Source organism: Brachycentrus maculatus, unplaced genomic scaffold, assembly GCF_059751285.1.
Source record: "Brachycentrus maculatus isolate JH-2025_06_01 unplaced genomic scaffold, ASM5975128v1 h1tg000305l, whole genome shotgun sequence".
Taxonomy (NCBI): Eukaryota; Metazoa; Arthropoda; class Insecta; order Trichoptera; family Brachycentridae; genus Brachycentrus; species Brachycentrus maculatus.
Window position 1 is genome coordinate 686,559 of NW_028281055.1, and position 26,596 is coordinate 713,154.

At 30.6% G+C, this 26,596-nt stretch overlaps 1 protein-coding gene and 1 non-coding gene across 4 annotated transcripts in view; one reads left to right on the forward strand and one right to left on the reverse strand.

The window, feature by feature from the left end:
- LOC148304774 (acyl-CoA Delta-9 desaturase-like) overlaps positions 1-25,771 on the forward strand; it is a 129,653-nt gene extending 103,882 nt beyond the window's left edge. The window contains exons 1-5 of one of the 3 annotated variants that reach the window (XM_088267754.1): positions 4,809-4,980; positions 11,594-11,829; positions 20,289-20,419; positions 23,585-23,790; positions 25,159-25,771. In XM_088267754.1, the coding sequence (XP_088123880.1) occupies positions 11,604-11,829; positions 20,289-20,419; positions 23,585-23,790; positions 25,159-25,663 (1,068 nt within the window). In that variant the 5' untranslated portion in view covers positions 4,809-4,980; positions 11,594-11,603 and the 3' untranslated portion in view covers positions 25,664-25,771. Of the gene's footprint in view, positions 1-4,808; positions 4,981-9,587; positions 9,662-11,593; positions 11,830-20,288; positions 20,420-23,584; positions 23,791-25,158 lie in introns of those variants that run through there. The other 2 variants (XM_088267753.1, XM_088267752.1) reach the window with 2 other exon arrangements.
- Positions 5,243-5,315, reverse strand: TRNAG-ACC (transfer RNA glycine (anticodon ACC)). Its single transcript has one exon. It is a non-coding gene; the product is annotated as a tRNA-Gly (tRNA).
- Positions 25,772-26,596: the final 825 nt, after the last annotated feature.

Consider the following 26,596-nt stretch of genomic DNA (forward strand, 5'->3'; position numbering starts at 1 on the left):
AAAGACAAAAATGTCATTTTACACAACAAAAGATTTTCCATTTCTCTTTCTCTTTTATTATTTATATTCAAAACAAGTACTAACTAGTAACTTTGCTTTGAATGTGTTTTTCTCATTTTGATATTTTAATATTAACCCATTAAAAATATTCACAAGACGTGCTACGAGGAGAATAAACAAAAAAAATTCTCCTTCACTATATAAATAATCATGTTAGCCAATGTACTATATTGACTTTAAAAAAGTTCATTCTGAGAATCAAACAGTATTAGAGTATCAATATTTATTTATAAAACAAGTTTTAGAGAATCAATGAACCAAGAAATATTTGTGAACCATAATTTTTTTCTGAATTTAATTTATTATTTAAATTATATTTATTTATTTATTAAAACGCACATTTGCAGTTTCTACACATCCTTGAATAAGACAAGTTATTCGTCAAAACCAATGGGAAAAAGAGTACCATTTTTTTTAAAACCAAAGCTTGTGTTTTTTTGTAAAAATTCATAATTTATTTCATAAAAATAATTTCCTCAATTAAACCTTTGAAAAACATCAACATATTTTACATAAAACCTTTATAATCAATTAATGGAAGGAATGCTCTACCGAAACAAGTCGTGCTTACTTTCAACCATGTTAATTGAGTCTTAAGTCAACCTTACAAGTCTTCATGAATGAAATTTTATAAAGTTGATGCGGACATCGTTACTCAAATTAAAAATCAAATGTTTATTTGTATTTTTAATTAGAAAAATTCCTTTAAATCACTTGTAAAAAAGATCAGTCGTTAATAAACTTTCAAAATTACATTAATTAAATACAACAATTTTTGTCCTATAGTCGATGGGAGAGAGAAGGTGGTAGTCTAAATCTTTGGTAGTCTAAATCCAGATTTTCAGGACTCTAATCCTGTTACGTTGACTGTCATTTTTAACTAATCCCATTTCAAATTAGTGTTTTTCATATTTAAACTGGGAACTGGTTATAGAGAAATACGGTGTGATCATGGAATTAGCATCCCACTTTCGAGACCACTATCGTAAAGCGCCACATGACGCTTCGGGAACAACGACCAGATTATTTTATTTTTAGTACTTCACCAAATTATTTAACCAAAAACTTATTTTAAAAGTGTTATATTTTTAAAGAATTTTTTAAAAAACATTATAAACCACAGCATCAGACAAAATAATATTTTATGCTTTGTGACACGGTGCAGTCCTGTTAAAAAATGCACTCAGAAATATGGGAATACGGCATTTCATTGACGGGAATAAATGTGTCGCCTACTTTCAAAACCCGCCAGATCCAATTTTATAATATTTAAAATAACTACTCTTTCGGAATGCCAATTGTGGGTTTTATTGTTTAAATATTTATATGCTTCAAAACCCTGCTAAAATACTTAAAAACAGCATTGTATTTCAAATTCCGCTATATTTATGAAACTTGCCTTCTGACCCATATCGGCCAATCAGAGAGCGGGGATGGGTCAAAAATTAAGATGACTTCAATTTCGGTTTGTGTCTCATATTATAAGATGTCTCTTTGAAACATAAATGTTACCCGGAAAATTTTGCATTTTTTGAAAAATCGACTTACATGGATCTGGCGGATTTCGAAAGTAAGCGACACAAATACTATTCCAAATTAATAAACTACAGATGAATAATTTGAATAAAACATTTTGATAGAGTGTATTATTAGGTGATTATTAACATAACTAGTAACCAAAAAATTATGAAAAAAATGTGTGCGCAATTTAGAGATGTAAGCGCATATATTATATTACCAAAAAACATTTATTTATTATTTTTTCATCAATACAGATCTAATATCACTGACGTACTTTATAATTCGTTTATAAAACATATTTATAACCTTAAAATTTAGTATCCTTCATAAAACTCGGCTGCAACAACAGTTTTTTGCTGGCACAAATAATAATAAAATAAAATCTTTTCCCAGAATACTTTCTTATTAAAACATGTTTTCTCATTTACTAACCAACACGCAGCTTACCGCAGGGGCAAGCAGAGAGAATAGAATGCCACACCAATCTGTCTTTACAAACCATCTTCGCCTCTTCCACATTCGTGCATCTTCTTTTAAATACCCACCGATTATTCCGACTCCTGATCTTACCGCTTTCAAGTTTTTTAAATACTTGATCATGCAAAACGTTCCTCGGCCTTCCATCGCTTCAATTTGTGACTAAATTCACCTTAAAAGTTTGTAATATTTATATATAATTCTTTCTTCAATCATTCGTTCCACATACCTAAACCATCTCAAATTTGCTTATAAATAATAATTAATGATAATGCTTATCTCTGCCTTGTAATATGTTTTATAATTTTTTGACATCTCGACAAACACGAAGAAGAATATGGAAGTCTGGGTATTTACGCGGCTTACGACCGTCATACGCTAATTCAAGTGATCAGCTCTTCTTTATGTATGTTGAGATGTCAAAAAATAATTTGAAAAAACTCCTATAATTAGAGATAATCCAGATTTGTAGACAAGTATTTGGACACACTCAAAATGTTGCTTGTAATCTTTCCTTATGTCACCATTCGAACATCTATCGTACATTCTTTTGCCACGCGTTTATCTGAAAGATCGCATTTCAACAGCATGCTACACTTTCATAAAATAAAAAATGAAAATCTAAGAATTTAATTTTGTACTACGGATAAAACACATATTATTATGATCCTCCAATCATCTTCTTCATAAGTTTATTTTACTTTTATTTCTTCCCCTTTACCTGTTACAAGCCTAAACCATCTCAATAAATCTCTCTTAATTTGATCGATAATGCTTATTTCAGCCATGGATCTTTTCCTCATTTCACTATTAGAGCATTTATCATATGTAGTCTACTTACATCCTTCTTTTGCCAACTCCATGCTTCACTTCCATGCATTAGGATCGGTTTAAACTAAATACAGTACAGATGCATTGACGTGATCTAGGGCTCACACACTATCACAGTTTCATTTATCCAACACACGGATTTCCAAACTTTTTTGGCCCAACACCTCTTAACGAAAGTAATAATTAATAATATATATAATAAAACCCTTATCATAGGTGCATAGGGCACTGCGTCATATTAACGCAGTGTTATCTTGATCGTTTTTTTACACATGAAGGAAGTAAGGGTAATATTGAATAAATATTAGAAGTCTAGGGTAATATTGAATAAATATTACAGTGAAAAAATCACTTATATTTATTTTACCCCCCTTGGGAATCGAACCCGGGACCTCTAGAACGGTAGCCGAGCGTGCTGACCATTACACTACGGAGGCTTAATAATTAAACAGCTTTCTTATACATAGCTATATTTGCAAACGCCATATGTCAGAAAAATTTTAGATTACTGTTGCATTTACTCCATTTCATAAAAAAGTTATAATTTTTTCTTGTCAAACCATTTGTTACAACTAAATTATATTTACTATTATAATTTGGATCATACATATTATTTGGAGTTCAAATAACTTATTTACTTACATTTATGAGATTGTAATGAAAATGAGAAGAAAAAAGCATGGGAATGGATGAGATATTATCGAATTATTTCGAATGCTTGGAAATACCTGATATTTTTATTCTCTTTAAATTTTCTATAAGTTACTTATATACATACATACGATATTTTTTAGGGTGTTCAAACCCAGAATTTTAGACATAGGTACTAAAAATATCTTGTAAATATTTTTCCTTAAAAATATATCTTGAATCAATGATTCAATACATCGTCTTATGAGAGTAACTAAAAAGTTAAAATAAACTTGTTTCAACTTTATATGAAACTTTATCGATCTTTTTACGAGTATATGAAAAGTGATAGTAGAGTGAGCATCGCAGGGCTTACGACCTGGCATTTGGCTGGCTAATCGATAACTTTATACACTTGTGTAATAATAATATTGGCCTATACGTAGGGTGAATAATCCAGTTCCTTAATAATAAATGATCATTATATTGTTAAAAACACTACTCCACGAGAAAAGGCTAAATTTATAAAGATTCACTAGGGATGGGAGCACTAACAATTATCATAACCTTAAATAATTCTACATTTGACCTGATGATGGAATGGTTATTTCACAATCAGTGGTCATGAAGTAAGGGTTTTAAGTAGTATAACACGAGTTTTTAAGAGTATTACAAGTGAACGATGAATAATGAGATTTTTAATTACTCAGACCAACAGATTTTTTACTATTTGGCTAATCAGATTCTAATTTTGAGTAGGAAATTTCTATTTCAGCCGTAAAAGATACATTAACTTCTTTATTTTTGGCTAGTATCATAACATATAATAGAGACTTTGCGGGTTATTCCTTTATAATAAAATAATAATGATAAACATCAATTGACCTGTATCTCAAAAACTACATCTGGTGGCGTTTTTTAAATCAGCGCATAAAAAATATTTAAAATTTGTTGATGAATTTCCAGCAACAATTTTTTTTCTTAATTTTGTTAGCCAGTGTTATAGTTATATCCATAAGGCGCTCGACGTAAAAAGTTCGGGAACCAGCGATCTACATACCTACGGTGCATTATGTTACATACAACCTTTATAAAACATTACTGAAAGCACTTTTAAAATCCATTACTACTAAATGAGTAATAGTTGTACTCTATTATACTGTATAACTGGTTTTTTAAACTCTTAAAATTGTAAAGACCGCTGCGTTTAAAAAAATTATTTTCTGTTTATATTTTTCGTAGTTTTTTTACCGAGACTTATATTCCAAAGTACTCATACATTTTTCATCACTTGTGCATTGGTTTTAAGAGGGCAAAGATTTGTTATCTGTAAGTGAAATAAATTAAGTGATTGTTTATGTGAATAACTAAAGTGAACTTTTTTTTACTGAGAATACATTTATAAAAGGCGAGCTGATAAGAATTATAATCTATTTGCTTGTGATTTTCTTTATAAAACAGGTAAGCATTTTAATTATAATTTATTATTGGAATTCTTCAATATTTAATATCAATTTTAATTATAAACAAAGGGGTTTTAAAATAATAATAATAATAAAACCCTTATCCGCATCAAAGGGTGCATAGGGCACTGCTTCGTATAAACGCAGTGTTATCTTGATCGTTTACACATGAAGGAAAGGTGATCAGCCCTCCGCTTCAGGTACCAGTCCAGGGTAATATTAAATAAATATTACAGTGAAAAAATCACTTATATTTATTTTACCCCCCCTGGGAATCGAACCCAGGACCTCTAGAACGGTAGCCGAGCGTGCTGACCATTACACTACGGAGGCGGACGAAATTTAAAATTAAAATTAAAATTCAATTCATTATTTGAATTCTTCAATGTTTAATATGAATTTTAATTATAAACAAAGGAGTTTTAAAATACAATTTATATTTGAAGGACAAACTTTGTGATTTTCTATTTTTTAATTTAAATGTAACTTAGTCTTAAAATCACCATGAATATTTCATTATAACTTATAATTGTGTATAATGTCAACCATATAAGCAATTATTATATTATTGGGTTTAAAATGTTTAAAAATAAGAGTTCTGAGAAATAAAAGTGACGTCTCTAAAGCCTTGAGAATTAAATTAGAGGTCGATAAAGCATCGAGAATTAATTGTATTTTTTTAGAATTTGAAGAAAAGGTATTTTTGAATTATTTTTTTAAATACGCTAAACATTTTTCGATTGGAGAAAAAAAAAGGTTTTACCTAAAAAGATCTGTTGCGCAGTAAAAAGTGGCTTGATATTTATTTTTAATTAATTTCATTTTATTTTTAAACTTCAAAAACGATCTCCTGATAAATCATGTTTTTTGATATATGACGTTGTTGAAAGGAGTGAACGATAAAACATCCTTTTTTATCCTTTGTTAATTTATGACGTAATTGTGTGTCAATTTTGTATAAAGATACTCGTTTGTGTGTGTGCACAGTACTTTGTGTGATACGTTTTAATTATCACATATAATGCATTTGTTAAATATGTGTGAACTTAGCTAACATACACACGTTCTTTGTGACATTGAAGACCTTGAAACTATGTAATAGTACTTAATAGAACGATTAAAATAAAGAATCGAAGAAACTTTTACAAAAGAGTACCTCTACTTAACTTCGATAATTGCATATCAGAATAATGCAAACTATTGAAACAAATTCGCACCAGTAAAAAATTGGTTTTAAAAAAATTGTTTTATAATTGAATTTTATAATTATGATTGAATTTTGTCCGCCTCCGTAGTGTAATGGTCAGCATGCTCGGCTACCGTTCTGGAGGTCCCGGGTTCGATTTCCAGGGGGGTTTAATAAATAAAAGTGATTTTTTCACTATAATATTTATTCAATATTACACTGGACTGGTACCTGAAGTAGAGGGCTGATCACCTTTTATTCATGTGTAATCGATCGAGATAACACTGCGTTTATATGAAACAGTGCCCTATGCACCATTGGGTGTGGTAAGGGTTTTATTATTATTATTATTAATTGAATTTTATAATACCTTCGTCTCTTTAAATATTATTTTATAAAAACATTTACTAGTTGTCTAAAAATTTTTCTTTTAAATACAAGGATTTATAGCATATTCTTAATTTCTTTGACATCTCAACATAGATGAAGAAGAACATAGAAGCCTGGGTATTTACAGGACTTTTTCACCAGCTGGTTTTCCCGCCTATGTATGATAGATAGTTCATAAGTCCTGTACATATACAGACTTTCGTATTTTTCTTCATCTATGTTTGAGATTTAAAAAATGTTATAATAGAATATGCAGAATCCTATATGGAAAAAAATAATTATTTGGACACACTCCAAATGTTGTGAATATAGCGTTACCTATCTTACAAATAATAGGAAATATGAATAAAGAATAATAATTGAATGAAATAATAATTCAAATAATAATCCTAAGAAACAATAAATTGACTCAAAGGATTTATTATTTTATATCAATCAAGATTTGTCTCATAGCTAATTTACTCACCCTTTTCTACTTGTCATATTTATTTAATTATTTTAAATCATTATCATTAAATTAGATCTACATATGTACTTCGCTTCATCAATTAAAGAGTTTTTCGTGATATAACAAAAATATGACGAATTTTCAACAACGACAAAATATATATAATAACGGTTATTGGATTTTTGTCCGCCTCCGTAGTGTAATGGTCAGCAAGCTCGGCTACCGTTCTGGAGGTCCCGGGTTCGATTCCCAAGGGGGGTAAAATAAATATAAGTGATTTTTTCACTGTAATATTTATTCAATATTACCATGGACTGAAGCGGAGGGCTGATCACCTTTCCTTCATGTGTTAACGATCAAGATAACACTGCGTTTATATGACACAGTGCCCTATGCACCATTGGGGTGCGGATAAGGGTTTTATATTATATATTGGATTGAGTTCTACTTTTACTCACATATATGTACATATATGATAATATGTGACGCGTTTCGTCTTATAAAGACATTATCACGCTCAAAGAAATATATGTGTTTTTATTATTCACACAAATATTTTAATTTCATACTATTTCTGTGAGCCTAAGCGGCTCATTATTAGAAATAGGTATCAAATTGTAGTAGAGTGGGTTCGAACCGAGAAACTCTGACTTAAGAGTCCGCGACACCACAACCACGGGATCACAACCCGATATATAATGATAATGTCTTTATAAGACGAAGTGCGTCATATATTATCATTTATATATGCAAACAAACGTGTTTAATTTTTGATATACATATTACCCAACAATTCAATATAGACTTCCATATAAAAAATATTCATTCGACTTTCAAGCATTTACTTTTATATTATTGTTATTATCAATTAACAAAATACAGTATATAATTATGTTAACGCTGGAAAGTCTGCGCAGACAACATATTTTTTTTCATGTAGAATTTGAAAATCGGGCTTCAAAGATATTTTTTTAACTATGACCTAAAAAAGTTTTGCTCCAAAAGAAACTTCAAGGAGAAATACATAATATGAAAAAATTCAGTGGGTCAAAATCGCGATTAATTTAATACGATGGATCGATCTAAAAAAAAACATTTTAATAACATAAAACGTTATTTGGGTCTACAATTATTTCATTTCTAAAGTAGTTTTTTTAATCTATACATATGTAACCAATATGACGAATATTAAATAATGATGTTAATTCTCAGTAAGTTTAATAAACCTTGACCAAAATCTTATTAAGGTTAAATTTGAAATTTCCAAGAGAAAAATTAATTTTATTATTTATAAATTTAAAAAAAATCGTATATCTTTTTAATAGCAATGATTGTGACGGCAGTTTCAAGATCCAAGGGCATTATCAAATTTACAATTAAACTTTAAATCGTCAAATTTTTCATCACTTTTCTCATAACAAGGTTATATGTGAATCGATATGTGAGGAATATTGCCAATGTTTTAATTTCCATAAAATACAACTTCGCTCTAAACATTATCATTTGCATTTTTTTTAAAGAGAAATATTTGTATTGTTAAAATGTAACTATGTTTAAAATGACTACAAATATTTTATTATAACTTAATTGTAGACATTACAACTAAGCTATAATAAAATATTTATAGTGTTTTTAAAACGAAGTTAAATTTTAATTATTGAATGGAAAATCACGGAGTTAGTGCTTCAAATATAAAGAAATATTTGTATTTTTGTATTTTTATTATTTACAAAAATACTTCAGTTTCATACTATTTCTGTAAGCCTAAGCGGCTCATTATTAAGAAATAGGCGTCAAATTGTGGTATAGTGGGTTCGAACTGGGTAACTATGACTCTAGAGTCCGCGACACTAACCACGGGAATACAACCTGACACTTTAATACACGCAGTTAGAAGTGATACGAATAAAATAAAATATCTCTTTTAAAATTGTTTTCTTCTTTTTCTTCCTCTCGGTGTAGGCCTTGTGGTCTATTTTTAAGAGGGATTAGCCTCTTGCGCTTTCGATTCCTACTAGCCCTTCCTCTCTTTGTGGTCTCTTTGGAATTCGTCTACCTTGGGGTTGGCCATGCTGTGTAATGTAGGGAAGTCTGGATGGTTCCATTCTCCTCACAATCGGTGAATAGATTTTACATATTTAAGATATTAAAAACATTGGTATTTAAAATAAAAAAAAGACATGATAAATTACGCGCCTACTTGGCTACATTGTGTAAAAATTTCAAAGCAATCGGCAAATAGCTTCATAAGATATTTTGTATTTTAAAAGCATTGTTAACTTTGTGGTTTGATAATATAACACTCTTCTTAGCATTCATCGTTTACTTGAAATATCACTTTAAAAAACACTACTTTGTATCTACCGGTTTTGGAATAATTATTCCATCATCAGGTTAAACAAAGTGAACGATGAATGATAAGGAGAGTGTTAACTTTAAAAGATTTATGATCATCATAAAACTAACATTTCATTTTTACTAAAAATCGTCATACTCTTTTTTGTCATAAAAAAATATAAAATGGATTGGACTTTTACCTGCGTTTGTGCATGAGTTTCAAATGATTGGTAATTGATTTGTAATTGAGGTCAATATTCAGTTTCTGACAAAATGTTGAGTTGTGTAGTGGTCTATAAAGTGAAACGATTATCTCTGGTAGGCTTTAAATAAATTTTGTTTTCATTTTCAATCCATTTATTATTGATTTAATTATTATTTTTAATCTCATGACATTGAAGAAGAATGTGGAAGTCTGGGCATTTACAGGGTTGACGACCGTCATAGGCTGGTTTAAGTGATCACTCTACACACGTGTAACATTTACCAATTCTACCCATTATTGACAACCGCACCACTTAAATTCTTTTTTTTTTACCTAACGTCCTAGTGACTCTGAAATCTAGCTACGGCTTATGCAACACCGTTTATCATGTCCCTATTCAGGCTTCAACTTTATAAGTTTCATAGCCTATGCCTACTTGTGAGTGGATTTACTCTTTATGTTTAAAGTTACTATAATTTCGTGTAATTCATGAGTGAAAATTCTAGGCAAAAACACTCGCTCTACTTAAATTCTTGGAAGTTCTATAAGTATATATGAACCAATTTCGAAACGTTTTTCTTGAATCATTAGAACTTCACTAGAGACATCTATTGGTGAGATGAAAATACGCTTTTTATTTAGCAGAAATTTTTGTATTAGTATGTGAGGTCCGAATCCTGGATTATAATCACACACATGAGAAACGCCAGAAAATATCATTTTCATTTTTTATTACTTAAGCTTTTAATTTGACCCGTTGATAATCCAGGTTTATAAACAAGTATTTGGACACAATTAATTTTTTTTCAAAGTATGTGTAATGTTAGTGTCTTAAAATTAATACGATTTAACATTTCACGGTCACAGGTCAAAGATACTTTTTTTTATGTCTAAATTTTATTTTTGTATCGGGCTGTGGTCCCGTGGTTAGTGTCGCCGACTCTTGAGTCAGAGTTTCTCGGTTCGAAGCCACTCTACCACAATTAGGTATTTATTTCTAATAATGAGCCGCTTATGCTTAAAGTAATAGTTTGAAATTAAAGTAATTTTGTAAATAATAAAAAAAAAACAAATATTTATCTTTAATTGAAAAAATAAATATTAGTTACCTAAGAAAATTATCCTTGCCTTAAATAATAAATCCTTGTATACAAGAACAAGGATTTTTATCATATTCATTTTATTTTATCATTTTATATTATATAGAAAATAATAAATGAATAAGGTTGATCCCTTAAAATAATATATGGATACAATACAAAACAATAGAATCAATGGATTAAATATATTATATCAATCAAGAATTATAATTTAATTCACTTAATTAAGATTCTTACTTTCCCTGAAAATAAATACATGTGTACGCACCTACATTTCCCATTAACCATTGTTGTCTCCCATAAATTATTACTGCACATGTTAAAACTATTACTTAGGTACCTGGAAATGTATAACTACATAAGGACCGCCAGTCCATTTAATCTTCACATTCGTTTGAAAATGCCATAACTAGGCAAAACAATATTAATTTTCATGTGTTATTAAAAATAAAATAGAACTTAGTAGACACAAAAAATATATTTTGATTTAAAAATTAAAACACAAAATAAATGTTTTGTTTACTGTAAGAATATGAATATATCGTAGTCGTACAGGAGAAAGTGACCAACGTCAGTTGGTTTTGTTAAAAACGTAAAATGTTCAGGAGGGCCATTTAAGTGACTTTTGCTTGGCAAGAAAATAAACATCAATGCGGTTAGTCATTTTCAGAAGTCAATATGTTATACTTCCATGTTTAAAATCCTTTTGTATTTTTTCAGGGTAATATTAAGCTAGTAAGACATAAAACAGGCAATGATCACGTTTTTATAAAAAAAAATGCACTTGGTCACTTTTTCTATATGATGAAGATTAAGTTTAAAAATAGTTTGTATTAAATGTAATACTTAAAAAATAATTATAAAAAATATAAAAAAAATTAAAATAATGAAGACTAAGAGGAGAATAAGAATAGCAGTATCTTTGAACATTCTCTTCTCTTTCAGATAAGCTAAGATGCCACCAAATTCATCGGACCCAGTGACAGGTATCTTGTTCGAGACGGATGGGGAGGCTGTCGAGAACACCTCCACGAAGGGGGTGGGCAACCATTGCAGGGCGGACAACAGGAAGCCCAAGCTCGTATGGAGGAACATCATCCTGTTCGCGTACCTCCATCTGGCGGCCGTGTACGGGGCGTACCTCTTCCTGACAGCTGCCAAGTGGCAGACGGATATCTTCGGTGAGTTGTACCTTATATTTATAAATATAAAAAAAAACACCTTCTTCCAACGCTCATCCGCACCCGATGGTGCATAGGGCACTGCATCATATAAATGCAGTTAAACCTTGATCGTTTACACATGAAGAAAAGGTAATCAGTCCTACGCTTCAGGTACCATTGAATAGATATTACAGTGAAAAAATCTCTTATATTTATTGGACCCTCCCCCCTCCCGGGAATCGAACCCATGACCTCCAGTACGGTAGCCGAGCATGCTGACCATAACACTACGAAGACTGACAATAAAAACTAGAAACAAAGTAAGTGCTAAGAGCTTATGTGGATTATTTAAAAACACATAAACTCTTAACACATGAAGGAAAAGTGATCAGGTACCAGTCTAGGGTAGTATTGAATTATTATTTAAGTGAAACAAACACTTAAATTTATTTTTACCCCCCCCTGGAAATCGAACCCAGGACCTCTAGAACGTTAGCCGAGCGTGCTGACTATTACACTACGAAGGTGGTTTTTTCACTTTGTAATTATTATAAAATAAGAATTTTCTAAATTATTACATATCATAGATTATTTAGATTCTTTGCTTCTCCGATTTTATAGATTTTTTTCTTGGTACAATAAAAATGAACACAGATACGAGTTTTCTGAAAAATACTGCTCATATGCGATTTCATTTATTTTTGGCCCAATTTACATAATATTGCTCAGGTTGGTATTCAAAAGTGGTCGTAATGATGAATATTTTACGATTTTATTACATACTTATTTATTTTCCAAACGACGTTTATACTGCTTGATATTATTTTCATCGCTTTGGACTTTGTGGTCGATAATACTTTTATTTCACACTTTGGACAGAAGAATACAATGAGTTTAGATTTTATTTTCATTTAAATTTATTGTGCGCAATTCGCTCACTCCTTTCAAGAACGTCATAAATCGAAAATTGTCAATTTTCAGTTGTGCATGTTTTCAGAATGCCCAAAAAATGTACTATATCCCAACAAAAGAGGCATATTTTTAGCTTAATATTTACCCGCTACAGGGCAAAAAATGTTGTTTTAGCATTTTTAATAAAAGGTATTGTTTAATTATTTTTTTTAAATATACTAAATATTTTTCAAATGGAGAAAAAACCTTCAGGTTTTACCTAAAAAGATCTGTTGCAAAGTAAAAACTTCAAGAAGTGGCTTGATATTTATTTTTAATACATTGTGTTTTATTTTTAATCTTTAAAAACGTTCTCCTGAAAAATCAAGTTTTTTGATTTATGACGTTCTTGAAAGGAGTGAGCGAATTGTTTAAATTCGATGAAAAATAGGGTGTTTTTTTAGAGGTATACAAATTCAAACTTTCTGAAATAAATGGATGTTGACACCTGCCGTGTGGCATGTTGCGCCATCTTGTTGAAACCACATTTCTATCACATTAATGCCATTCAACTGAGGTACGAAGAAGTCAACAATCATGGTTCTATAGCACTCTCCATTGATTGTAACATTCTCAAAAAAAATATAGGCCGATGATTCCACCTGCCCATAAAGCACACCAAACAGTGACTTTTCATGGATGTAAGGGCATCCCAATAAAGGTTTTTGGGTTTTCTGCACTCCAAATTTGGTAATTCTGCTTATTAATATTGCCATTTAACCAAAAATTTGCCACATCGGTGAACAAAATTTTGCGATGAAAAAGAGGATCAAGCTGAATATTGTTTTCGGCACATTCACCGAACCTACGACCTGCATAATTATCATTCAGTCTTTTCATGGTAAAATGGCAATACGTACCGACTACAAATCAACTGCTACTGTCAAATTGACAGTCTGCAGAAACAATGTTGCCAGTTTAAAAATCAATAATAATAATAAATAATAAAACCCTTATCCGCACCCCAATGGTGCATAGGGCACTGTGTCTTATAAACACAGTGTTATCATGATCGTTTTTTTTACACATGAAGGAAAGGTGATCAGCCCTCCGCTTCAGGTACCAGTCCATGGTAATATTGAATAAATATTACAGTGAAAAAATCACTTATATTTATTTTTACCCCCCTTGAGAATCGAACCCGGGACCTCCAGAACGGTAGCCGAGCGTGCTGACCATTACACTACGGAGGCGGACATTTACTTAAAAATCAAACCTCTAAAAAAACTTTCAATCCATTACTGTCATTTTTTGTTGTATCTAATAATTTAAATTCACAAGATTGTAAGTGCCTCCAAATACTTTTTCACAAATCTGGGTTTTCTCATCTTGGGTGTTATTTTTATGTTTTGGCATCTGAACAATGACGAAGAAACCTTTATTTTCCATTGAACCATATTAAATCACAGCAATGCGTTACCGGTACAGACCACATAATAATATAGTTGAATACTAAATATAACTTAAAACAGGTGTCCATACATTTTAACACATTTATTGACAGTTTTAAGAGAATAAGAGTGTAAAAAGTATTGACATCTCAACAAAGATGAGGAATAAAAAAGGAAATCTAGGTATTTACAAGGTTTACAATCAGTCATAGGCTGGTGATCACTTTATTTACGTGTTATATTCACTAATCTACCCATTACTGACAACCAAACTGCTCGATAGAGTATTCAAACTTGAATATTCATGGGTAGAATGGTGAATGTAACACGTGTATGGAGTGATTAATTAAACCAGCCTATGACAAGTCGAAAGCCCTTTAAATACCCAAAATTTCGTTTTTTTCTTGATGGAGAATATAAACCTAGATAAAATTTATATTTGAAGCATTTACTTTGTGATTTTCCATTTTATAATTAAAATTTAACTTTGTTTTAAAATCACTATATTTTTTTATCATAACTTAATTATAATGTCTCAATCACTCATCATCCCTGATCCCTTTTGTCTGTGACTGCTAATCAACAACAAAAAATAGCCACTTGAGATCTAACCGAGCTCCTTTGCATAACCGTCAAAATATTTTGAATTTTGTTTAGTAGATAGTGTTTTAGTATTATTCAGTATTGATAAAGAAGCGGTTAGCTTCGAAACCGGTAGGCATTATTATTAAGTTTTAATAAAATATTTATAGTAATTTTAAAACAATGTTACATTTTAATTTTAAACATAGGTGTTTGTCGAAATTTTAATATTTTAAGGAGAACTCATCACTGGAGGAACCTAGGTTTGCGAACAATGATTAAGAAAAAGGAAAATATTGTGAAAACATAAGTAACTTCTTAACATTATCACTTCTTAAATCATTTTACGTATGTAGGTAAAAAAAACTTTAATATACTTCCGGAAAACTTAAAATCTACAAAAAAATCAAACCTTTTAAACTAAATTCAAAAAACATATAAAACTTACCCCTACCTAGACCAAGGAATATTTATTTTAATTTTAAATTCTTTGTTTATTTTTAATTAACCTTGTTTTAATTCCGCCTCCGTAGTGTAATGGTCAGCACGCTCGACTACCGTTCTGGAGGTCCCGGGTTCGATTCCCAAGGGGGGTAAAATAAATATATAAGTGATTTTTTCACTGTCATATTTATTCAATATTACCCTGGACTGGTAACTGAAGCGGAGGGCTGATCACCTTTCTTTCATGTGTAAACGATCAAGATAACACTGCGTTTATATGACGCAGTGCCCTATGCACCATTGGGGTGCGGATAAGGGTTTTATTATTATTATTATTGTTTTAATTTACTTTGTTTATTAAAAAAATAATAATACTTGTAAAACGAACTCCCTCTCTAAACACAAGTATCTACTTTATTAGAGAGGTAGAAACGTTATATTTGAAATGTTTTGTATATTTACCAACTGTTTTGTATTATTTAAATATGTATTTTGTAAACAAAAAAAGTCTAACTCATAATATTATTTTGCTATACTCATTGAGAAGAAACAAGTCCTTATTCTTGTTCCAAAGTTCAACCTTAATAATAGGAAAAATGACATATTGTATTATCGTCTCCATCTGAGGCTAGTAATTGTTGTATAACCATATATGTGCATAACAATTTAATACCGATACGTCAGTAAGGTATTTACATACTTAAATCACAGGGTTACTATGCATATTAATGTTTGTCAACTAATAAATCATTAGAGCACAGAACAATGAAGGTCATAGTTAATTAACCTTCATAACATACAAAGTAATGAACAAGACTTACATGATGAAAACGTTAAAAAAAAAAACAAAAACAAAAAAGTGTTCGTAAAATCGTACTGCTCTTAAGAAAACCGATGAAATTTAAATTAAAAATTGAAAAAGAAACAATTTTAGTATTTTTTTAATTAAAAGAGAAATATTTGTGTTTTTATTATTTTCAAAAATATTTCCATTTCATACTATTCCTGTGAGCCAAAGCGGCTCATTATTAGAAATAGGTATCAAATTCCAGTAGAGAGGTTCGAACCGAGAAACTCTGACTGAAGAGTCCGCGAAACTAACCACGGGACCACAACCCGACACGAATACATATATATCGCTCACTCCTTTCAACAACGTCATATATATACAAACTTGATTTTTCAGGAGATCGTTTTTGAAGTTTAAAAATATAAAAAATGTATTAAAAATAAATATCAAGCCACTTATTGAACTTTATACTATGTAACAGATCTTTAAAACCTGAAGGTTTTTTCTCTATTTGAAAAATTTTTGCATATTTAAAAAAAAAAGTAAACAATACATTTTCTTCAAAATGCAAAAACAACACTTTCTGCCCTGTGGCGGGTAAATATTAAGTTTAAAATATGCCGCTTTTGCTGGGATAAAGTACATTTTTCGGGCATTCCGAAAACATGCACAACTGAAAATTGACGATTTTTGATATGTGACGTTGTTGAAAGGAGTGAGCGATATTATAGATACATCTTATAACATCTTGTATTCCGTCTTATTAATTTTTAATTTATTAAATGGCTGTATAATGTAAACCATTTCGAATGTGTCCAATTACATGTTCACAAATATGAATTATCTCCAATTATAGTTGTTATTTTTTATATTATTTTTTGACATCTCAACATATATGAACAAAATTTGGAAGTGTGGTTGGAATATGGCTGTCAATCATGGGTAGCGTTGGTGAATGTTACACGTGTGTAAAGAGATCACTTAAACCAGCCTATGACGGTCGTAAGCCCCGTGATTACCCAGACTTCCATAGTCTTCTTCATCTATATTGAGATGTCAAAAAGTAAACTGTGTAAAATAATTAAAATTATCTTCTTCTCTTCTCCGTCTTAATCCTCATTGCTGAGGGCTGTGACCCTTGCAGAAGCAATGACTCTTCTCCAGTTATCCCTTGACTGCGCTGCACGTAGCGCTCCAACCACTGAGGTGCCTGCTGCTGCCTTAATTTGATCGGTCCATCGTGTGGGGATCTTCCTCTCCCTCTCTTTCCCTCCAGGCTACCGATCACAACTAGTCGTTTCAGGCTATCCTAGTTGCAATTATATAAATGAGTACAATTATATAAATGAGTAAATTATTTTATTGGGTAATGCATAAGTATTCAATGTATATTCCAATTAAAAATTTTCTTCTGTGTACAAACATACGGTGTTTGTACACCGTATGTTTGCACACAAATGAAATTATCAAAACTGGTGCCAATTATGTATGTTTTATTTATTTTACACAGAGACTTTCATTTAATGTATGTTACAATAGATTATCTGTGAACAAAGGTGTTTGTATGAAAGTTCATAAAGTTTAATCCTTTTAATACTATGCGTTCCTGCAATTTGAATAATTACTTACAAACTGTAACTGTTCAATTACTCCGTGTTGAAATGTCTATACCATATTATTTTGTAACGATAATGAGACGCTTTACAAAGAAAGGAAGGTAACTTTATATTGTTTTTATAGTTAAGAGGATCTTCGATGTTGAACATTGTATGAACATGCTGAGTTCTAATAATTGTAATTGGGGTCATTGTAGATTTCTTTTGTCTGGGGGTTTTGGGAGACGAATTCTGGTCGCGTGCAGAATTTGGGCATTACCTTACTTACATATACATCCGCATATGTAAGTACGGTGCCCGCACCCCAATGGTGCATAGGGCACTGTGTCATATCAACGCAGTGTTATCTTGATCGTTTACACATGAAGGAAAGGTGATCAGACCTCCGCTCAGGTACCAGTCCATGGTAATATTGAATAAATTTAACAGTGAAAAAATCACTTTTATTTATTTTACCGCCCTTGGGAATCGAACCAGGGACCTCGAGAACGGTAGCCGAGCATGCTGACCATTACACTACGGAGGCGGACAATATATATATATATATATATATATATATATATATATATATATATATATATATATATATATATATATATATACATATATATATATATATATATATATATATATATATATATATATATATATATATATATATATATATATATATATATATATATATATATATATATATATATATATATATATATATATATATATATATATATATATATATATATATATATATATATATATATATATATATATATATATATATATATATTTATATTATTAATTAATTACTGACAAGAAAATGCTATCTTTATTAGAAGTGCTTATTTTGTTCAAAATTTTATAATAGTTTGGTCAATTAATGCCCATCGTTTTTGGGATTCATTGTCTGAACTTTAAAGGTTTTTTTTATTCAATAATAATAAAAAAATCATTATAAAATAATCACCCATCTCTAAATATAATATTTTTTCCCAGTTAATTTTTGTAATCACCTTTCGATGAAAATACTTGTTAAAGTTAAAAGAGAAATATTTGTGTTTTTGTTATTTACAAAAATATTTAATTTCATACTTTTTCTGTGGGGCTTAGTGGCTCATTGTTAGAAATGGGTATCAATCAAATTGTGATATTAATTCTTGAAACTCTGACTCAAGAGTTCACGACACTAACCATGGGACCATAACCCGACACTGTAGTTTTAGAAACTAGTCGTGTTTAATGAAATAAAACTCAATAAGTGGTAATATACAAGGGCTTATTTTAAAATAAAACATTACAGTTTATCGCATACATTAAAAAAAATATAGAAAAATGTAGCAAATCTAATTATGGCAATTTTTGCATATTTGCATAAGAAGTTTAAAAAAAAAATTTTTAGAGGTCTACAGTAAAAATAGAAAATTGATTGTAAATATTACTTCAAATTCATTTTGCAACTGGTGGGAATCGAACCCGCCAAGATTATTTCTCAGTCGAGTGTCTACCCAACTATGCCAAGGCACCTTTAAGCTTATACATTTTTTCTATGATAGTGTTTTGAAAGGTAAAAATCTTAAGTTAAAAATCATTACAAATTATTCCAGGAATTTTTGATCGTTTTATTTGCTCTTCCTTAATACGAGATTTTCATCTCGGTAGGGAGTAGAAGTGGATAAAATATGGTATTTGAAATATGAGAGATTTGTCCACCTTCGCAGTGTAATAGTCAGCTCGCTTGGCTACTGTTCTGGAGGTCCCGGGTTCAATTCCCAGGGGGGGTCAAATAAATAAAAGTGATTTTTCACTCCAATATTTATTCAAAATTATCCTGAATACCTGAATCAGAAGGCTGATCTCCTTTCCTTCATGTGTTAATGACGATCAGGATAACACTGCGTTTATATGATGCAGTGCCACCATTGGAGTGTGGATAAGGGTTTGAAGAATTTTTAAAGATTCCGTCTCTTCATAAAATCGAACTTCCTTTAAGAAATTCTTAAGACTTTGTTGTATATTAGGTCTCTGAACTTGGTAATATTATTAACATATTTGAATAATATTTTTCGATCTTTAGACCGCTAAAATAAAAAATATAAAAACAATAAGTGAATATCTTTTACGACTGCAAACGAAATTTTGTTGACACAAAAAATAGCTTTGAAATATAATGGATATTATTTTTCGATCGTTTTTCATTATTTTTCAGAGCATTGGGAAGTAAAACATGTCAATTTGTTTTTGTATTTCGTATTACAAATGGTTTAACGAGTATTATTTGTCTTGAAGATTTTTTACCGCGTTTGGTGGTTCTATATGTAAACGATAAATGGTAATATATGTATGTAAACAAAAAATTTGTAAACTAAAAAAACAGATAACTGTAAATTTATAGGTTACATCTCAAATACAAAAGAATTATTTAAAAATTATATCTGTCAATCATGGGTGGCATTGGTGAATATTACACGTGTGTAAAGTGATCACTTAAACCAACCTTTGACGGTCGTCAGCCCCGTAAATGCCCAGACTTCCATATTCTCCTTCATCTTTGATGAGATGCCAAAAAATAATATGAAAAATAACTTCTATAATTGGAGATAACCCAGATTTGTGAACAAGTATGTTTCACACTCAAAATGTTGTAATTATGTGTATGATGAAAAACGATCAAAGGCAACTTTTGATAAGTTTTTTTTTTCTTTTCAGCTATTTTTCTGTACATCATATCAGGATTGGGAATAACAGCAGGAGCACATAGACTCTGGGCCCACAAATCTTATAAGGCTAAAACTCCACTTAAGATAATGTTGGCTCTTTTCAACACTGTCGCTTTCCAGGTAAATTTATCAATTAAATATTATAATAAACCCTTATCCGCACCCCAATGGTGCATAGGGCACCGTGTCATATAAACGCAGTGTTATCTTGATCGTTTACACATGAAGGAAGGGTGATCAGCCCTCCGCTTCAGGTACCAGTCCATGGCAATATTGAATAAATATTACAGTGAAAAAATCACTTATATTTATTTTACCCCCCTCGGGAATCGAACCCGGGACCTTCAGAACGGTAGCCAAGCGTGCTGACCATTACACTACGGAGGCGGATAAAATATTATACCGACTTTAAAAAAATATATTTTCAAGATCCAATCTACATATCGTTTGATCAATTTTATTGTTTTCATTTTCATTTTGTGATGATTATGAAACTGCATTGTAAAATCTTATCTGTAATTCTTCATTGTAAAACTGTGCTACTGCTGATTCTTATCGGTACATAATGGTGCAATGTGCATACTTTCGAAAATCTATTTAACATTGTGGCACATTCTTCTGAAATATCGCATTTCGATAATATCCAATCTACTTTCATCAATCTCTGAGTGTCGAATTCTGTATTCTGCAACTTGATTCCTTTATTAATTATAAAAAGGTAAAGAACAGAAACTCAATAATTTATATCATATTATAAACAATGCAAATGGATATGTAGAACAAAATAACAGCTACTTATGTAGTTTTTTCCAAACGAATTTTATTTGACCAGTGACTAAGTTTTGTCGTTACCGACATCATGAGACTGGTGTGAAGTAAGACAAAATTCTGTGTTATATACACAACAAGGCAATTCTATCGGTACAAAGCTTTAATCTTATGGAACATAATTTTTTGACATCTCATCAAAGATGAAGAAGAATATGGAAGTCTGGGCACTTACGGGGCTGACGACCGTCATAGGGTGGTTTAAGTGATAACTTTACATCTCACCAATAGATGTCTCTAGTAAAATTCTAGTGATTCAAGGACAAGGTTTCTAAATTGGTTCATATATATATAGAACTTCCAAGAATTTGAGTAGTGTGGTTGTCAATAATGGATAGAATTGGTGAATGTTACACGTGTGTAAAGTGATCACTTAAACCAAACTATGACGGTCATCAGCCCAGTAAATGCCCAGACTTCCATACTCTTCTTCATCTTTGATGAGATGTCAAAAAATAATATGAAAATAACTCCTGTAACTGGAGGTTATCCAGATTTTCTGAACAAGTATTTGGACACACTCAAAAGAACATCATATATATAATAGAACATCATGTTTTGATGCCAGTGGAGAAGTCTTAATTTTACGTATATTTCGACACTATTGAATTTGGTGTTTATTTCTTCAAATATAAACCACTCAGGTCCGTAGGATTGTATTTCGATAAAAAAAGGATAAACGAATTTGTTCCATAATAGAAATACTAAAACAGTATATCGATGGCTGATCATACCAAGGGCAATGTTATAAGAAAAGCAATTTAATACGGGGACATTAATGATGTTCCGGAATATCTGCAGTTTGCTGGTCATAATTTTGAATTTCATAGATAATCCTAAACGAATATCAGGTTTTAAATTAAATCAGGTTTAACCCAAAGGAATTGAAGACCTTGATTCTGTGGAAAAGACTTAAAATATTTTATAAAAACAAACATCAAACCCATTTAATGAATACAAATGTATCGGTATTAGGCAATTCGACTGTAGTCAACCCAAAATTTATTAACATAATTTTCATCTTATATTCATTAGCAATTTTTGATGGACATTAATATGTCTTCATTGGGTTTTACCGTGTCGAGGGCACATTTAACCCTACGGGCGTAAGAGGGGGATTTTAAATCTTCCTTTTTAACACCGTTTTTCTAGACAACTTGATTATTATTCAAGAAATTTGATCCATATTTTTTGCTATCTTGAAAATAAATTTGAATTTTATGTGTAAGACCGATTGCTACAAATCGCTCACTCCTTTCAACGACGTCATAAATAAAAAAAACTAGAATTTTCAGGAGATCGTTTTTAAAGTTTAAAAATAGAATAAAATGTATTAAAAATAAATATCAAGCTACTTGTTGAACTTTTTACTCTGCAACAGATGTTTTTAAGTAAAAATTATGTATTTTTTTGGTATATTTAAAAAAATAATCGTCCAATACCCTTTCTTCAAAATGCAAAAACAACACTTTCTGCCCTGTAGCGGGTAAATATTAAGTTAAAAATATGTCGCTTTTGCTTGGATTTTGTACATTTTCTGGACATTCTGAACATCAGTCAATCTTCAGTTGTGCATGTTGCAGTTGTAATATTTACCCGCTACAGGGCAGAAAGTGTTGTTTTTGCATTTTGAAGAAAGGGAGTTGTTAAATTTTTTTTAAGTATATTTTTATTAAGTATTTTTTTAAGTATACTAAATATTTTTCAAGAACCTTCAGGTTTTACCTAAAAAGATCTCTTGCACAATAAAAAGTTCAGTAAGTGGCTTGATATTTATTTTTAATACATTGTTTAATATTTTTTAACTTTAAAAAGTTCTCCTGAAAAATCATTTTTTTTTATTTATAACGTTCTTGAAAGTAAAATTCTAAAGTAAAAAAGTAAAAAAGTTTTATTAACACTATTAGTCTAGTTCTACTTACAAAACCTAAACCCTTGTGCCCTTTACTATGACTAAATTATATTGTATACCCACACACAGGCCATGCCTTTGCAAGATCTTTTTTTGTATTCATTTTTATATTTTAATAATTTTTTTTTTGTGTCTGAATTTTATTAATATTTTTTTGTATCATAATTTATGTTATTTAATGCAAAAGAATTTAAAATGAAGAAAAAAAATAGGAGTGAGCGATATGTTTAGTCATAAATTAAACCCTGAAGAGGGCAACAGGTTGTTGACGAAAATAGTTGGTTGTTAATAAAAATGTGAGTGGTTCAAAAAACAATGTATTTTTATTTCTTAAAATAATATTATCGTGGAAAAGACTAACTAGTTATTTTATTATATAAAATGCAGTTCCATCAAGAAATGTCAGCACAAAACTAAAATTTTAAAAAATCAATAATGTTCTAGTAATTTAGTATTTCCTGTTGGTTTTGATCGACTGTGAATTACGTCGCCATTTTCTCGTAATAATTTTTGCTGTTCGCTAAAATCCTGAAAAATGTTTTCAGGACGCTGCTATCGACTGGGCCCGCGATCACCGCATGCACCACAAGTACAGCGAGACTGACGCCGACCCCCATAACGCCACCAGGGGCTTCTTCTTCTCCCATGTCGGTTGGTTGCTTTGCAAGAAGCACCCTGAGATCAAGGCTAAAGGACACACCATCGACAACAGCGACCTGCAGGCTGATCCTATCCTTAAGTTCCAAAAGAAGTAAGTTTAATCTTACTACAATTTATATTTGAAGCACTAACTTTGTGATTTTCCATTTAATAAATAAAATGTATGTTACATATTTGGTATTTTGATAAATATTTATAGTGGTTTTAAAATCACTATAAATATTTTATTAAAACTCAATTGTAATGTCTACGGTTTCGAAGCTTACCGCTTCTTTATCAAGACTGTTTTTTAACCACAAAGACTTGACAAAGAAGCGAAGAATCTTTCTAACAAAATTTAAATATACTGAAAGGTTTCGTCACATTCCCAGGCCAAAAAACTTTTCTTTTCTTTTTTAAATCTTAAATCGATATTAAAATAATCGTGAAAAGTTTCTCGCGATCAAAATTTAAAATGATTAGTAATGATTTCAAAGTCCCTATCTATGACTGTCAGTGGGCATGGAAGCTCATAGTAAATAGTATTGGACATTCGTACCATAAACCAAGCTAGGGCACAAAATGCTAATCCTCTTCCAGTGGAACGGAAGATCTGTTGATGACAGTTAACAGTCCGCCTTCTTCTGAGGACTTTTACGTGATTTCCTCCCAGCAATGAAAAAATGCTAAGAATATCCTGATAGGCCCCCACACTAGATAATCCCTCCTGTTCCCAACACAGATTAAAATAGAGCATTTTTTTTGGTTGGAAGAAACAAAAATCCTCTTGGAATCCTTGTACAAAAGCAAGGTAAATAATAAATGCAATTTTCATTTAAAAAAATGATAAATAGTGTGTGTAAATATTTAATGGACTGAGAACTGTAAAACCCGCCTCCCGCATAAGATAAGTGTCGGGTTGTGGTCCCGTGGTTAGTGTCGCGAACTCATGAGTCAGAGTTTCTCAGTTTGAACCCACTCCACCACAATTAGATACTTTTTTCTAATAATGAGCTGTTAGGCTCTCAGAAATAGTATTAAAATGAATATTTTCGAAAATAATAAAAAACAAATACTCCTCTTTAAAAAAGTACATATTAGTACATGTTAAGAACGATTTTGTGTTTAAAAGATATTAAAACATTGGCAAATTTTCTCACATATAACCTTAACCTGTTAACCGGGCAGGACGCATAAATACGTCAAACGCTAACAATATCGGAAACGAGAAGGACATATGAATACGTCCTTGAAATATATGTTTATATTATTATATATATGGACGTATATTTATCGAACAACAAAGGTATTAGTCATCCATACATGTCTCGACATGAATTTAAGACACGGAGTGAATCAGTATTCGCGCCCGTTACAAGTTGCGTAATTGGACAGCGGACCGCCGGGTTAACAGGTTAAACACAAATACTTCTCTTCTTAAAAAAAATAAATGTTAAAAAGCTTATTTTTATATTTTCAGTTACTACTTGATACTGATGCCTCTGTGTTGCTTCATATTGCCCACCGTAATTCCCATGTACTTTTGGGGTGAGACTTTGACCAATGCCTGGTTTGTAGCCACCATGTTCCGCTACACGTACGTCCTCAACGTGACCTGGCTTGTCAACAGCGCGGCCCACAAGTACGGCTCCAAGCCGTACGACCGCCACATCAGCCCTGTTGAGAACTTTTCCGTCGCTGCTGTGGTCCTGGGAGAAGGCTTCCACAACTACCACCACACCTTCCCCTGGGACTACAAGACCGCCGAGCTGGGAGGCTATACTCTCAACTTCACGAAGGCTTTCATCGACGTGATGGCTAAGATCGGCTGGGCCTACGACTTGAAGACGGCCTCTGTTGATATCATCGAGAAGAGGGTCAAGCGAACCGGCGACGGAAGTCACAACCTATGGGGATGGGGCGATAAAGATTTGCCTCAAGAAGATAAAAATTTAGTCACAAGAATCAACCCGAAAGAAGATTAATATTATATATAATGTATTAATATACATATTTATATTTTTATATTGTACACATATGTATTCTATATACACCATATGAACCGATTAAAAAAATAGTCACAAGAATCATCCTATATATATATATATATATATATATATATATATATATATATATATATATATATATATATATATATATATATATATATATATATATATATATATATATATATATATATATATATATATATATATTTATATATATATATATATATATATATATATATATATATTTATATATATATATATATATATTTATATATATATATATATATATATATATATATATATATATATATATATATATATATATAGATATATATATATATATATATATAGATATATATATATATATATATATATATATATATATATATATATATATATATATATATATATATATATATATATATATATATATATATATATATATATATATATATATATATATATATATATATATATATATATATATATATTTAAACTTACAGTGGAATGTCTCATAACGGGCACAATTCGTTTCAGAATCTTACTCGTTAAGCGAAACACCATACAGTGAAACTTTTTTTTTGTTTGGGCTGGCGTGGAAGTTCTAGCTCACAAATGTCGTAAAAAGGAACTTGCCTTTTCTCTGTTACTCGTTATGTGAAATGCCGCTCGTAAAGGGTGCAAATTTTTCACCATTTTTGCTCGCTATGCGAATTACCTGTTATGAGAGGTTCCACTGTACATATAAATTTATATATGTACATAAATATAAACTCTTTTTGTATTTTTATATTGTATATACATGTACTATATACCCCATATGAACCTAAAGGCATCCATACACCCACTTATGGTTTGTAATAAATAAATTATTACATATGACTTTACAATACAAGTATCGTTATCTTT